We start from the raw sequence: 16,746 nt of genomic DNA, 5'->3' as shown, positions 1-16,746 counted from the left end.
AACCCAGACAGCTTTCAGGAAAACACTTGTGACCTTCTCTCGTTGGGTTAAGGCATGGAAGAAGAGTAGCCAACAGTATATTTTTCTGCATTGGTAGGTGAAAAGTTAGGCCTAAAATTTGAAAATACCATGCTCAGATTCCTAATGAAGTCTCAGATTTAATTATTTTCAAATAGTGAGTTTTGTTGCAAACAAGACACACTGATGTGGCATTGGGCAAATATGATAAGATAAACACATAGGCTTATCTCTCTGTCCATTCTTAGCTAGTCATTTCAGAAATTTGTGTGGTATTACTAAAGAGGTAACACTTTACTTGACACCCAGTGTCATAACAAATTATAACAGGGTCATAACCATGTCATAATATGTCATAACAACTGACATAACTTGTCATAACCTGTGATAATATGGTCATAACACTGTCATGGCACATATATTTACACCTGCTGTGACATATTAGTTATTTTATGGCTGGTTATGACACCTACATAAGAGTGTCAAAACCCACATTTATTCTAATTCGTTTATTCCCTGACAATAAGTTTGCTTTCACGTGAATGTTTTTTTCTAAAATCCTTTGTTGTGGTAATGAACTATTTAAAGTCAGATGTGTTTCATCATATTTTAAATAACTTGTAGAAAATACCCTTTATGACACTGTCATGAAGCATTATGACCATTCTGTGTCACTTCACTTGGACTAAGAAAATACACTTTATGACACTGTCAAGAAGCATTATGACCATCATAATGCCAGATAGGCCAATCACGTACATACCCTGATATCAGTCATCATAAAGAAGAGCATTGGGGTAGGTGCATGTCTGACATCAATGTGTGTGCAATTACAATGATAATTTAACATGGTCAATAAAAAAAAAATATATACAGTTGAAGTCGTTTACATTGTTTTTCAACTACTCCACAAATTTCCTGTTTAACAAACTATATTTTTGGGAAGTCGGTTAGGACATCTACTGTGTGCATGACACAAGTAATCTTTCCAACAATTGTTTACAGACAGATTATTTCTCTTATAATTCACTGTATCACAATTCCAGTGGATCAGAAGTTTACATACACTAAGTTGACTGTGCCTTTAAACAGCTTGGAAAATTCCAGAAAAATATGTCTTGGCTTTAGAAGCTTCTGAACTAATTGACATCATTTGAGTCAATTGGAGGTGTATCTGTGCATGTATTTCAAGGTTACCTTCAAACTCAGTGCCTCTTTGCTTGACATCATGGGAAAATCAAAAGAAAGCAGCCAAGACCTCAGGAAAAAATTGTAGAACTACACAAGTCTGGTTCATCCTTGGGAGCAATTTCCAAACGCCTGAAGGTACCACGTTCATCTGTACAAACAATGGTACGCAAGTATAAACACCATGGGACCACGCAGCCGTTATACCGCTCAGGAAGGAGACGCATTCTGTCTCCTAGAGATGAACGTGCGAAAAGTGCAAATCAATCCCAGAACAACAGCAAAGGACCTTGTCAAGATGAAGGAGGAAACAGGTACAAAAAGTATCTATATCCACAGTAAAACGAGTCCTATATTGACATAACCTGAAAGGCCTCTCAGCAAGGAAGACGCCACTGCTCCAAAACCGCCATAAAAAAGCCAGACTATGGATTGCAACTGCACATGGGGACAAAGATCATACTTCTTGGAGAAACGTACTCTGGTCTGATGAAACAAAATATAACTGTTTGGCCATAATGACCATCGTTATGTTTGGAGGAAAAAGGGGATGGCTTGCAAGCCGAAGAACACCATCCCAACCATGAAGCACGGGGGTGGCAGCATCATGTTGTGGGGGTGCTTTGCTGCAGGAAGGACTGGTGCACTTCACAAAATAGATAGCATCATGAAAGAAAATGATGTGAATATATTGAAGCAACATCTCAAGACATCAGTCAGGAAGTTAAAGCTTGGTTTCAAATGGGTCTTCCAAACGGACAATGACCCCAAGCATACTTCCAAAGTTGTGGCAAAATGGCTTAAGGACAACAAAGTCAAGGTATTGGAGTGGCCTGCACAAAGCCCTGACTTCAATCCTATAGAAAATTTGTGGGCAGAACTAAAAAAGTGTGTGCGAGCATGGAGGCCTACAAACCTGACTCAGTTACACCAGCTCTGTCAGGAGGAATGGGCCAAAATTCACCCAACTTATTGTGGGAAGCTTGGGGAAGGCTACCCGAAACGTTTGACCCAAGTTAAACAATTTAAAAGCAATGCTACCAAATACTAATTGAGCGTATGTTAACTTCTGACCCACTGGGAATGTGATGAAAGAAATAAAAGCTGAAATAAATCATTCACTCTACTATTATTCTGGCATTTCACATTCTTAAAATAAAGTGGTGATCCTAACTGACCTAAAACAGGGACTTTTTACTAGGATTAAATATCAGGAATTGTGAAAAACTGAGTTTAAATGTATTTGGCTAAGGTGTATGTAAACTTCTGACTTCAACTGTAACATAACAATGCTGTTGACACGTAGATTAGGGTGTAATGGAATGTTTTGCCTTGCTTGGTAGGTTTTGTGGGTTTTGACACTCTTTTGTAGGTGTCATAACCAGCCATAAAATAAGTCAATATATGTCATAACAGGTCTAAATATATGTCAAGCGTTCAGGGAGGGTTTAGTTCAAATATATTTTCTTGAAGGGAGGGCCATCCATTTTCATTTCAGAGAGGTCAGATTTTCTCCGTGTAACCCTCATTATAAATATAAGTTCACTTATTGTGGGGAATGGACATAGTATATGCAAATGCAATAATGTAGTATTTACTATAGTTAGAAATGTGTGTTTTTGTTGACATTACTGTAGTATTAAGTGAAGTGTTTTTTTGTGGATAATACTGTAGTATTTACTGTAGAATTCTACAGTGTACTACAACATTCTATAGTAAGCACTACATTTGATTGAGGGATACTACAGTGTGTAGGATAGTATTCTACTGTATATCACAGTTTACTATAGTAAGTACTGTAGTTTTCTGTAGTAAACTGAAGTATTTTTTCATGTGAGTTGGTAGAAGAATAGAGAGAAGGTAGAATATCTGATAAAATAATCACTTCAAGCATCAACCAAGCTATCTCAAAGACAATTCAAAAGCATTTCCCTCTCCCTTTGTATCTAATCATGTTTTTTTTTTAATTGGACAGTGCACACACTCCTTAGATCTCATTATCTCTGGAGGGGCACCATTTGTTTTCTCCAGTTAAGGGCCAATTCGGAGAGGGATGATCAATGATGTGTCTCCCCATGCTGCAGTATCAGTGAACCTGCCAGGAATGGTAGCACTGTTTCTGTCCCAGTCCCTCCCTCCTGGAGCCTCTATAGGCTGCAGCCTGCAGCACTGTCTGGGTCATTACAGTCTCACAGAGACCTCAGAGCTCCTGAGACCTGACCATGACGGATCTGTGGTCAGCCCATCCGCTCATCCATCCGCTCATGCAATCCAGAAAAAGTTCTCAAGAGCTCTGTGTGACCTAATGCACTTGGGAAGTGGAGGGGTACAGTAGGGTCTATTCCCCTGTGTTAGTTTAGGGAAGTGACATGAGCAATAAAGTAAGATTTTTTAAAAGCGGCTCTTATGTTGCTGTTGTGATTTTCCCCAAACTATGAAAGGTTATTTGCCGCAATTAAAGTTCCTTAAATAGAATACAAGTGTATATACATTGCATTCATAAAGTATTCCAACCCCTTGACTTTGGCCAGTCAACGACATTCAGAGACTTGTCCCGAAGCCACTCCTGCATTGTCTTGGCTGTGTGCTTATGTTCGTTGTCCTGTTGGAAGGTAAACCTTCACCCCAGTCTGAGATCCTGAGCGCTCTGGAGCAGGTTTTCATCAACGATCTCTCCGTACTTTTTTCTGTTCATCTTTCCCTCGATCTACTAGTCTTCCAGTCCCTGCTGCTGAAAAACCTCCCCACAGCATGATGCTGCCACCACCATGCTTCAGTGTAGGGATGGTGCCAGGTTTCCTCCAGATGTGACGCTTGGCATTCAGGCCAAAGAGTTCAATCTTGGTTTCATCAGACCAGAGAATCTTTTTTCTCATGGTCTGAGAGTCTTTTAGGTGCCTTTTGGCAAACTCCAAGTGGGCTGTCATATGCCTTTTACTGAGGAGTGGCTTCCGTCTGGCCACTCGACCATAAAGGCCTGATTGGTGGAGTACTGCAGAGATGGTTGTCCTTCTGGAAGGTTCTCCCATCTCCACAGAGTAACTCTGGAGCTCTGTCAAAGTGACCATTGGGTTCTTGGTCACCTCCCTGACCAAGGTCCTTCTCCCATGATTGCTCAGTTTGGCCAGGCGGCCAGTTCTAGGAAGTGATTTGATGTTTCCAAACGGCTTCCATTTAAGAATGATGAAGTCCACTGTGTTCTTGGGGACCTTCAATGTTGGTAAAATTTTTTGGTAGCCTTCCCCAGATCTGCTACTCTCGGTGCGCTACAGACAATTCCTTCGACATCATGGCTTGGTTTTTGCACTGACATGCACTGTCAACTGTGAGACCGTAAAAAGACAGGTGTGTGCCTTTCCAAATCATGTCCAATATAAGTGGATGCATGTTAGTCTGAGTACCAGTCTCTTAAGCTAACATTCCACTCCTTGTTATTGCTTTGGTACATGACATGGAGTACATGGAGTGGATTAGCTAAAGAGACTGGAACCCAGGTTAGGCACACGTGGCATCTCGGCAACTTTGAGAAAAAAAACATTATATCCGAGTTGTGCCTGTTATCACACTCGTATCTGCCCTCTCATTGGCTAGAAAGGTCTCACCTGCCTCCTCCCGACTGCCTTCCATTTTTGAAGACGTTTATTTTCATTGTTAGAGCAGCCAATGGAGAATCTGGTCAATATAATGGATAATCTGGTTTCACACATCCCCATGTCTTACATTCCCCCCTCAAACTTACTCAACAGTGACCCAAGCGTTGAGCTGAGCACAACTGTAGATCCGGGTCACGGCACCACTGTAAAGAACGGCACGCTTAGTGAGTAAGGGTAAGGATGCTGAGGAGTAAGTTTCCCACATCCCCATGTGCTACACTTCCATATTTTACCAGTCGGCAGTATGTGTTATTTCTGAAATAAGATTTAGCAAATGGTACAGAATTCTGTCCAGGGAACCGTCTCACAGCATGAGGTCTGAGAGAACGATATTAGAATGTCAGTACGCTTCCCACACGCACGCACGCACGCACGCACACACACACACACACACACACACACACACACACACGTGTACAAAACAAACACTGAAACATACCATAAACGAACACGGTCTGCCAATGTGTGGGACTAAGATAGAATTCTCTTAGATACAATGTTACTCATACCGTCATTAGAGACTGTAAGTCATAAGTAGCAATGTTATCCTCAAATGATCCCACCAACTCTGTTGCATAAGATGACTCTGTTGCATTAGATGGAGCTACCTGAGGAGACAGTGATTATGTTTCTATGGGTACCACTCCAAGTGCTTTTGTCTCCTCTCTCCTATGGGCTTTCTGCTGGATGAGTTCTGTAAGCTCAATGTGTGTGTGTGTGTGTGTGTGTGTGTGTGTGTGTGTGTGTGTGTGTGTGTGTGTGTGTGTGTGTGTGTGTGTGTGTGTGTGTGTGTGTGTGTGTGTGTGTGTGTGTGTGTGTGTGTGTGTGTGTGTGTGTGTGTGTGTGTGTGTGTGTGTGTGTGTGCGTGAATGTGAGTGTGAATGTTGGCACGTTCTGTGCATAGAGATCCTGTCTGTGAGTGAAATTCAGAGAGAACCCCCCCCCTTCCACTCATCTCCCCACACACCAGTAGAATAGCAGGACAGTCAGTGTCATATTGGCTGCCTGCTTTAGTTGTTAGACTTTGTTTTGTGCAGCGGGGCTGAAAGAGTGACGAGCGACGCGAAGGACAGTTGCTGAAATTTGCGCCTTCCCTAACCACTAAGTGAGCTGTGATACCGCCAAAGAGGATCCCAGGCAAAACATTGTCAGCCTCACAATCTTCAGCATCTCAGAGGTGTCAACCGCAATGTGACAACAATATGACAGATGAAAAAATTACTTGAAGCACACAAAATTACAAAAACATTTGCCAAATATGCAAATGAACAGCAATTCCAAATCCTCATGAAAGTTTTCACTCACTAACTGTATAAACATTTTAAATCTATTTCATGTCATAACTGCAGTATGTCATTAATTTAGTGATAGACGCCTTCACAAACTTTCTTTAGTCTTCATCCTCAAACAAATAACATGGCACCACAGCACACCAGCAGCATCTTAAGCAACTCTCTGCTTTCCCCTCAACCATGTACTGTACATCCCAGCCCCCACTCTACCGAAGAGCCCAAATCCCTCACCCATGATCATTGTCTTCATCGTCTTCAACTACAACCAATTGTAAAGGACGTCACACTGCTTGCTTAGTGAGGGCCGCTTCCTCCTGATCCGGCTCTTATGAGGCTGGAACGCAGGACATCTGCCTCGCAAACACACGTGACCACCCTCCCGAAGCGTCTTACCTAGGCAGCGCAAGTGGAGACACTTCAGGATGAGGAGTGAGTTCAACAGATCCCCCATCTGCTACACCAGCACATTCACCCAAACAACACAAAGCCTCCCTCACTCTGGTTCATATAATTACTGCAGACATTGTGCACTGGCAGACCGCCAATTAACCACCTGGATGTGAAGTAGTTCAAGGCAAGCAAAACATACATTTATAACTTTTTGAAACAATCAGACGACTCTCCGCTAAGCAGATCGTATATACTGTAGCATTAGGATCTCAGCGAACAAGATTGTTCACAGGGCAAAAACACATTCACCTGTTCTGAATTTCAAAGTCTCATTGAGAGCTACAACACAGCCACACACTGTCCCATGTAAATGGACACAAATCAAATCAAATCAAATGATGACAAGGCAGCTGGCAATGTGCCCAGTGAAACAGTACAGTAGCTGCTGACATACAGTAAAGTGTTGACTTCCCCTCAAACTATATGTCACTCTGGGTGAGTAGAGCTCACCTTCATGGTGCATCCCTGTGTTCTTCGCAGCACACGTGCGAGTGTGTGTGTAGTTTGTGTGTGTGTCCTGGGCAGGAGCCGCACTCTGTTTCCCACAGGGGAGGGAAAGCCGTCCCCTCACAAGCTGATACTCCTGTTTCCTGTACAGCGTCCAAATGAAAGGTATAATGTAGAGTGAAGAAACAGGACGCTACTGAGTCCTGACATGATGCTATCAATCTCCCCCCTCTCCATTTCTCCCTCTCCTTCTTCCTCCCTCTCTCTCACGTTCTCCCTCTCCTCTCTTTCTATACCTCTACTCCTCACACTTCTCCACCCTTTAGTTGGAAACACAGATCGAGAGAGAGATTGGGAAAGATAGATGGTCCATTCTCCTCACCCCTCCTACCCTTTATGATCCAACCCCTCTTCTATTCCATCCAATACAAATCCTCTCCAGCCCTCTTCCCCTCCCTCTGTTCGAGCCATACTGAGTGAGAGTCTCAGCCAGTGGCAGACTGGAGAAAATAACACCCCCTGTAGCTTCTCAGTTCTTTTCACACAAAATCAGACACAGGCATTGACACACTGTATAAATTGATACATGCATATGCATGATTAATATTAAGGAGCTCACATGAATCCAAAGGAAATTGTAGTTGACAGGTCTGTACCAGACAAATGATAAAACCCCAGCGAGTATTATCCATTATAAACTGTGTGGTTCAAGCCCTGAATCGTGATTGGCTGACAGCCGTGGTATATCAGACCGTATACCATGGGTATGACAAAACATTTAACTTACTGCTCTAATTACATTGGTAACCAATTTATAATAGCAATAAGGCACCTCGGGGGGTTGTGGTATATGGTCAATATACCCTGGAAAAGGGCTGTATCCAGCCACTCTACTTTGCGTTGTGCCCAAGAACAGCCCTTAGCTGTGGTATATTGGCCATATACCACACCAACCTCGGGACTTATTGCTTAATTATACAGTTGAAGTCGGAAGTTTACATACACTTAGGTTGGAGTCATTAAAACAAGTTTTTAAACCACTCCACAAACTTCTTGTTAACAATTATAGTTTTGGCAAGTCGGTTAGGACATCTACTTTGTGGATGACAAGTAATTTCTCCAATAATTGTTTACAGACAGATTATTTCACTTAAAATTCACTGTATCACAATTCCAGTGGGTCAGAAGTTTACATACACTAAGCTAACTGTGCCTTTAAACAGCTTGGAAAATTCCAGAAAATGATGTCATGGCATTAGAAGCTTCTGATAGGCTAATGGACATAATTTGAGTCAATTGAAGGTGTACCTGTGGATGAATTTCAAGGCCTACCTTCAAACTCATTGCCTCTTTGCTTGACATCATGGGAAAATCAAAAGAAATCAGCCAAGACCTCAGAAGAAAAGTGTAGACCTCCACAAGTCTGGTTCAGTCTTGGGAGCAATTTCCAAACGCCTGAAGGTACCACGTTCATCTGTACAAACAATAGTACGCAAGTATAAACACCATGGGACCACGCAGCCGTTATACCGCTCAGGAAGGAGACGCATTCTGTCTCCTAGAGATGAACGTGCGAAAAGTGCAAATCAATCCCAGAACAACAGCAAAGGACCTTGTCAAGATGAAGGAGGAAACAGGTACAAAAAGTATCTATATCCACAGTAAAACGAGTCCTATATCGACATAACCTGAAAGGCCTCTCAGCAAGGAAGAAGTCACTGCTCCAAAACTGCCATAAAAAAGACAGACTACGGTTTGCAACTGCACATGGGGACAAAGATCATACTTCTTGGAGAAACGTACTCTGGTCTGATGAAACAAAATATAACTGTTTGGCCATAATGACCATTGTTATGTTTGGAGGAAAAAAGGGGAGGCTTGCAAACCGAAGAACACCATCCCAACCGTGAAGCACGGGGGTGGCAGCATCATGTTGTGGGGGTGTTTTGCTGCAGGAGGGACTGGTGCACTTCACAAAATAGATGGCATCATGAGGGAGGAAAATGATGTGGATATATTGAAGCAACATCTCAAGACATCAGTCAGGAAGTTAAAGCTTGGTCGCAAATGGGTCTTCCAAATGAACAATGACCCCAAACATACTTCCAAAGTTGTGGCAAAATGGCTTAAGGACAACAAAGTCAAGGTATTGGAGTGGCCATCACAAAGCCCTGACCTCAATCCTACAGAAAATGTGTGGGCAGAACTGAAAAAGCGTGTGCGTGCAAGGCCTACAAACCTGATTCAGTTACACCAGCTCTGTCAGGAGGAATGGGCCAAAATTCACCCAACTTATTGTGGGAAGCTTGTGGAAGGCTACCCGAAACGTTTGACCCAAGTTAAACAATTTAAAAGCAATGCTACCAAATACTAATTGAGTGTATGTAAACTTCTGACCCACTGGGAATGTGATGAAAGAAATAAAAGCTGAAATAAATTATTATCTCTACTATTATTCTGACATTTCACATTCTTAAAATAAAGTGGTGATGCTAACTGACCTAAGACAGGGAATTTTACCAGGATTAAATGTCAGGAATTGTGAAGCGCTGAGTTTAAATGTATTTGGCTCAGGTGTATGTAAACTTCCGACTTCAACTGTACATACAATGCAAATGTGTAGATTCTTAACAAGTGGCCAACAGCAAAGGAAAGACATGACGAACACTGTTGGTGGCGTGGAGTGGCGAACTGTCAGCTATGTCCTTAAATCTCATGTGAATTACATCCAAATTTTACCAACAGGCTAAGAACCCACACAGAAATGTATTGTATAGATGAAGATTTAAAGCCACAATGATGACAAAAGAGTGACCTTTTTTAATATTACAGGTGTCATGATGTGGCCCTTTCTGGGTGTAAGTCGTGGCTTCCGCCTCTCTGACCCTCTCCTACATCCAGGTTCTGTTTTCTCAGGTCGTAAATTCCCGGTGGAGAACAAAGGATTTCACTTGGCCGAACTCCTAAATCCCCAAAATGGGGAAATGAAACTATATGTCCACTTGTGAGAATGTGGGAAGGGTCCGTGGACCATTAAGGGACAGTTATGTTGAGTGTGTTTCATTTGGTCACAAAGAACAGGAAACACACATAACTATATCTCTGAATGTTTAGATTTCTCAATGATGGTATTTGCATCTAATTCTTGTATAAAATTAATGAGTAAAGATGAAACTATTTGTGAAATGATGTAATGTGATGTTAAACCTTTAATATGAGAGAATTGTATTCCCTTTAAAGTTTAACTAAGTCATTGGCCCGCCCCCGTGAGCACAGACATGATCAGGCGTCATGGAACCGCCCTCTTCTACTGTTACAAATAAAAGCCCCTCCTAAAAAAATCCTTTTCAAACTAAGCAAACCCACAGCGTGAGCTGGGATTGCGAATAGTTATTGAATTCCTAACCATACCACGTGGAGCGGAGCATTGGCTACACGGCTGTAAATGGTTAAACTCTGAGACTATCGATCCCTACAGAATAAGAGCAAATCTTAGATACTAATTACTAGTCTGTAGCTAGAAATTATGTAAACCTGGGATGCGAATACCGACAACCGCCGAACCATCTATCCTATGAGAACATTTTTGAATGGTACTCTGAAGTATTCATTCTAACCACGAAAGACTGATCTTCAGGGAAACAGAAAGAGAGAGAGAGAGAGACTCGGCAGACGGACCGGATTCCAACAGAGAAGACAACAATGACATACACTGTAAATATGTACTTGCAATTATTCTCGAATGAGCGGCCATTCATGTGCGAAGGATTAGCATTTCAATGTATATAATTATAGACTGTGTAATGAATCCATTTTGTTTTTCCCGCTCTCTCTCAGTCCACACCCCCTTCCCTTTGTCCACCAAGCCGTCATATCGGTTTAGCCCACTAGGGAATCTTCCCTATCATTGTTAGTAACCAATATCTACTGTTGGTTTGTTTATGCATTTCTGTGATTATTTAGTTAGTTAGTAAATAATTGGTTAAGCCAACTGGTGTATGGATGATTTATAGTAGAGGCTGGGTTCGTGCAGATAACCATCAATTTACGACGTTCAGATGAGACTGACCTGAGGTAAAGAATAATTAATTAATAGAAGACTAATTGATCAGATATTAAAATATCTGAAGAGCTATATTCAGAAAATTATAACAGTGTAATCTGAAGATTTTCCGTGGTGCCCTGACTTACTAGTTAATTAAATTTACGTGATTAGTTTAATCACGTAATAATAATTTCAGAGAATTGATTTGATAAAATAACAGTCTTCACCTTTAATGACGCCAAAGACACGACATAGGATTAACTTAATGATCTATTGAAACTAATCAATTAGATTAATATGTCACAATTCTAAGTAGATATACACAATGTCTCCCATTGTGATAGTGGCACTGCAGTGTGTTTGTGCAGTCAGGGAAGGAGATGCTGTCTCTACTTTGTGTGCCAAGAGAGAGCGTTAGAAAGAGAGAGGGCAGCTCGCAACACAAGTCTCCCCACACTGTGCACTGACTGAAAATTGTTTAAGCAACAATTACCAAGCTATTGCAAAGTACATACACAAAAACACTTTGTATTATGACTCATGGTATTTCCACAGTCTGATTTAAATTATGATCCTGTCTTGGCTGTCAAGAAACCTTGATCAGAATGTAATGTTTTGTAGACTCATGAACACCCTATCAGAGCATCAACCTTCCCTGCAGCACTATCATAACAAACAGCCACCAATAGAGGACAGTCTCATCACACCGTTTTCCTATAACACAGGCAGATCTGCCATTGACTTCCATCACCAAACAGAAGTAAATCATTTGTGAGGGTGTCATTGTGAGCATCTGGTCAAATCCATAGGTGTCTAATCTGTTTTCTGTCTAGTCTTTTGGGATTGCTGTGTGTTTACCCCTCCGTCTGTCTGTGATAGTCCATCTTCTCTAACCTGCCAGATCTGATTTGTTAGTTTCGGTAGATCTATCAGAGCACCCTAGCTGAATTATCGGATCCATCTTTGTCTTTGCTCATCTGTCTGCTATGTCTATCTAGCTAACGGCTGATCTGCTTTGCTGCTGTTCTATCGGATCTATCGCTGCTATTCAACCTTAGTGTGCTTTACAGTATTTATTACTGACTGTACAGTTTTATCTCACACATCTCTATTCTAATTGGTCAGTGCTATCTGATCTACAGAGTGCATCTGTGTTGTGCTGTGTTAGACAGTGAGTGTGTGTGCAGTTCTGGACAATGAAGCACCCAGCTGACTCACGATCAAATAGGGAACAATAAACATTTCACAGACCCAAATCCAGGAAAGCCATAAATCAGATCATTGGAAATGAGAGGGGGGATAAAGACATGCTGTATACTACTTGAGAGGGGTAAAGGGACTGGGCTGGCAAGCATATTCCCCACAGATGACAGCTAGCAGAGACAAAAGCAGACTACCGCACCATCGTGCCTACCAAATTACAGTATCTTATACAATACAATAGAGCCCTCTATGAGTACGTAATGAAGCAAAAACAAAGCCATTGATATTACAACGCATGGTTCAAAATCACAGACGACAGCTTGAAAAACAAAGAATTAACAAACAATGATGCCAGCTGTTTGATCAAACTGACAGATAAACACAGCTAACTATCTCGGAATGTGTTCACATGGAAAAACTACACCAGATGGCAGTTGTTCCTGAAAACTCATCCATCCACTCAGTAAAGTTCCTCTTCAGGAGATGAAAAGATTGTATTGCAGAAGAAAATTAAGCTCTGATCTTCAGTCACTCTTCAGTCACTCTACTGAAAAGTTTTCCCCACTCACTTATTTACAAACCGTACCTTTCAGAGACTACAGTTATAAACACCCAGTGAAAATATGATGCTGACCATAAAAAGCTTTATCAATTATCAAATCAGGATGACACAATCAAAAGTGGTGATTCACATTAATGTAATGTCGTGAAATATCAATTCCAGTTCCAAATGTTGACGATAATGATTTTTTCATTAACAATCACGTATTTCCACTGACGTCTAATTATCACAGTTGCATTAAATTGCATTTGATGCAATATATCAGGGATGTGAAAATATATAATGGGAATGGGGGTAGAGGGGTTGGGGTGTGGTGGGATGGCAGAGAAAGAAATGTACTAATGTACGAGTGATATATGTTGCAATTGCCCTTGGCATATACTTTGTGCAATTTAATTAGATTTGCATTGAATTATGCTCACTTCGAGGCAAGCAACACTGAAGCATGCATGAGAGCACCAGCTGTTATGGACGACTGTGTGATCACGCTCTCCGTAGCCGATATGAGCAAGACCTTTAAACAGGTCAACATTCACAAAGCTGCAAGGCCAGATGGATTACCAGGACGTGTTCTCAAAGCATTCGCGGACCAACTGGCAAGTGTCTTCACTGACATTTTCAACCTCTCCCTGACTGAGTCTGTAATACCTACATGTTTCAAACAGACTACCATAGTCCCTGTGCCCAAGAAAGCGAAGGTAACCTGCCTAAATGATTACCGCCCCGTAGCACTCACGTCGGTAGCCATGAAGGGCTTTGAAAGGCTTGTCATGGCTCACATCAACACCATCATGCCGGAAACACTACACAACTGACAGACCCATTAATAATATACACTGGAAGGCCACTCCCTGTCCCTAAGCTTCTCCATATGTTCCTATTTATGATCTCAAATGTATCTGTGAAGAAAAGGAATGAAAAGTGCATAAATAATGTTGCAATGGCCATGCAGTGAAGCGATGATAATACGGTCACTAGTCAGGATTTAAGGTGGTGTTATCCAGCAGCAGCTCTTTAAAGATATATCCAGTCATTCAATTGCTTTATGAATGAGTAAGAGGGAGAATCAGTGATGAAATAACATTCAAGTACATGTTATTTTATTTTTACTGTCAATACAGTGTACAAACCAAATTAACCAACAATATTCACGTCTGATAAACAAAAGAATAACATCAACTCTTGTCTCTCTCCATTGTCACGGCCTGATCTTTTCTGGACTCCATTCCCGCCTGCCTGACCATTCTGCCTGCCCTGACCTCGAGCCTGCCTGCCATTCTTTACCTCTGGAACTCTGAACTGGTTTTGACCTTTTGCCTGTCCACGAGCATTCTCTTGCCTACCCCCTTTGGATTGTTAATAAACATCTTGGACTCTAACCATCTGCCTCCTGCATCTGGGTCTCGCCTTGTGCCCGTATCCATTTAGACTTTGCCAAACAGGAGATGCCCGGGAGGCTTCTGAGAACAAGATTCTGTTCACTTCAACAATGCTGATTACAGTAGTGATAACTTCAACAATACTGAAGACTGTAGCATGCAGTAGAAATGCAATTTTCTGAAAGCTATGATTAATAATAGACCAACTCAGTGGCCTTGTGGTTAGAGTGTCTGCCCTGAGATTGGAAAGTTGTGAATTCAATAGCAGGTCGAGTCATACCAAACTATCAAAATGGCACCTGATTTGTACTGTCCAGAGGGGTGAAATTGTATATCAAGCTGCCTCATGCTACAGAAACAGGAAATAGGCTCTTGCCCTATGAGCTGTTCTGTCTTGTGCAAGGCTACTTTAATTACTATGATTAATAATGCTATTATAAAACAATGGGAAATGTGTGATGCATTGCTGAGATCCATTTATCTCTACTGATCTCGCATATGGTCAATTCAAAGGATTTCAACAGCTATCTAGTAAGGCATGGAAGTTTAATGCAAAACACTTTACCAAAAGTGCAGAGGGGATTTGAGTTAACTGGGGATATTAGGCTAATGTGGCTGATATTAGGCTAATGTGGTGTGTAGAGGGTAAAGTTCTTGTGCGTGTCTGGGATTTGGGAACATCTGGTACTTGATCAGGTCTTGAGGGTTGGGGCTGAACTGTAACTGAAGCATGTTACCCTATGATTGTTTACCGGGTCAGACCTAACATTTGAGATGAGATGAATAAAAAGCAATTGTAGTCGGATGCATGTGAAGAATACACAACTAACTGCTGTATTAACCTGACATACAGTATCATAGAAGTTGGGTAAGAGGATAGTTTACTATTCCAATTGATTTAATCCAAAATAGCTGTTCAATAGATTTTTAAATCTACTGTAGCTTTACATGAGTTGTTTTAATGATAGTGATGCACCTTACCATTTCAAAAATACGTACAGTTGAAGTCGGAAGTTTACATACACCTTAGCCAAATACATTTAAACTCAGCTCTTCACAATTCCTGACATTTAATCCTAGTAAATATTCCCTGTTTTAGGTCAGTTAGGATCACCACTTTATTTTAAGAATGTGAAATGTCAGAATAGTAGTAGAGAGAATGATTTATTTCAGCTTTTATTTCTTTCATCACATTCCCAGTGGGTCAGAAGTTTACATACACTCAATTAGTATTTGGTAGCATTGCCTTTAAATTGTTTAACTTGGGTCAAACGTTTCGGGTAGCCTTCCACAAGCTTCCCACAATAAGTTGGGTGAATTTTGGCCCATTCCTCCTGACAGAGCTGGTGTAACTGAATCAGGTTTGTAGGCCTCCTTGCTCGCACATGCTTTTTCAGTTCTGTCCACACATTTTCTATAGGCTGGAGGTCAGGGCTTTGTGATGGCCACTCCAATACCTTAACTGTTGTCCTTAAGCCATTTTGCCACAACTTTGGAAGTATGCTTGGGGTCATTGTCTATTTAGAAGACCCATTTGCGACCAAGCTTTAACTGCCTGACTGATGTCTTGAGATGTTGCTTCAATATATCCACATCATTTTCCTGCCTCATGATGCCATCTATTTTGTGAAGTGCACCAGTCCCTCGTGCAGCAAAGCACCCCCACAACGTGATACCTCTACTCCTGTGCTTCACGGTTGGGATGGTGTCCTTCGGCTTGCAAGCCTCCCCCTTTTCCATCCAAACATAACGATGGTCATTATGGCCAAACAGTTCTATTTTTGTTTCATCAGACCAGAGGACATTTCTCCAAAAAGTTCGATCTTTGTCCCCATGTGCAGTTGCAAACCATAGTCTGGCTTTTTTATGGTGGTTTTGGAGCAGTGGCTTCTTCCTTGCTGAGCGGCCTTTCAGGTTTTAACGATATAGGACTCGTTTTACTGTGGATATAGATACTTTTGTACCTGTTTCCTTCAGCATCTTCACAAGGTCCTTTGCTGTTGTTCTGGGATTGATTTGCACTTTTCGCACCAACTGAATGTCTAAAGTATCCATTACATTCTTTTGAAATATGAACACAGAAATACTGGACATTTTGAACTCTTGAATCGGTCTTTGTCTCAACTCGGACACGATTCGCTCCGGTCTTGGTCTTGAATCGGTCTCGCTTTAGGTGGTTTCGAACACAACACTGCTCTTATTATTTGTTCACACCCTCCCCTTACCAAGTAGGTCTATGTCATTACGGAAAGAGTTGGTGCGTGTGAAAACGTTTGATCTAGGAGCCTCAGTGACAAACATTCCATTATTATAATTCATTACACCCGCACTTCCATCCAAACCTCTTTAAATCCCGTACAAGTACCCGCCTCTGCCAGTAATGAACTTGGCCTCAGATCTTATGTTCAAATGTATTATATATAAATAAAACACCCATATTTCATTATATCAGAAGCCATCATGATATATAGAAAATCAATATACCACTGTACAGAACAATATATTCTGA

The 16,746-nt window shown here is 41.4% G+C and overlaps 1 protein-coding gene across 2 annotated transcripts in view; it reads right to left on the bottom strand.

Moving 5' to 3' along the window:
• The window catches only part of LOC129858455 (inactive phospholipase D5-like), a 91,773-nt gene that overhangs the window by 56,747 nt on the left and 18,280 nt on the right, over nucleotides 1–16,746 (bottom strand). Inside the window, exon 1 of one of the 2 annotated variants that reach the window (XM_055927723.1) lies at nucleotides 7,052–7,438. The exons of the other annotated variant lie outside the window; for it this stretch is intronic. Coding sequence (XP_055783698.1) covers nucleotides 7,052–7,057 — 6 coding nt within the window. The 5' untranslated portion in view covers nucleotides 7,058–7,438. Of the gene's footprint in view, nucleotides 1–7,051; nucleotides 7,439–16,746 lie in introns of those variants that run through there. 2 annotated transcript variants of the gene reach the window in all.

The sequence above is a fragment of the Salvelinus fontinalis genome, chromosome 1, assembly GCF_029448725.1.
Source record: "Salvelinus fontinalis isolate EN_2023a chromosome 1, ASM2944872v1, whole genome shotgun sequence".
In the NCBI taxonomy this organism is placed as follows: Eukaryota; Metazoa; Chordata; class Actinopteri; order Salmoniformes; family Salmonidae; genus Salvelinus; species Salvelinus fontinalis.
The sequence above is the reverse complement of the archived record's forward strand: the minus strand, read 5'-3'. Positions and strand labels throughout refer to the sequence as shown.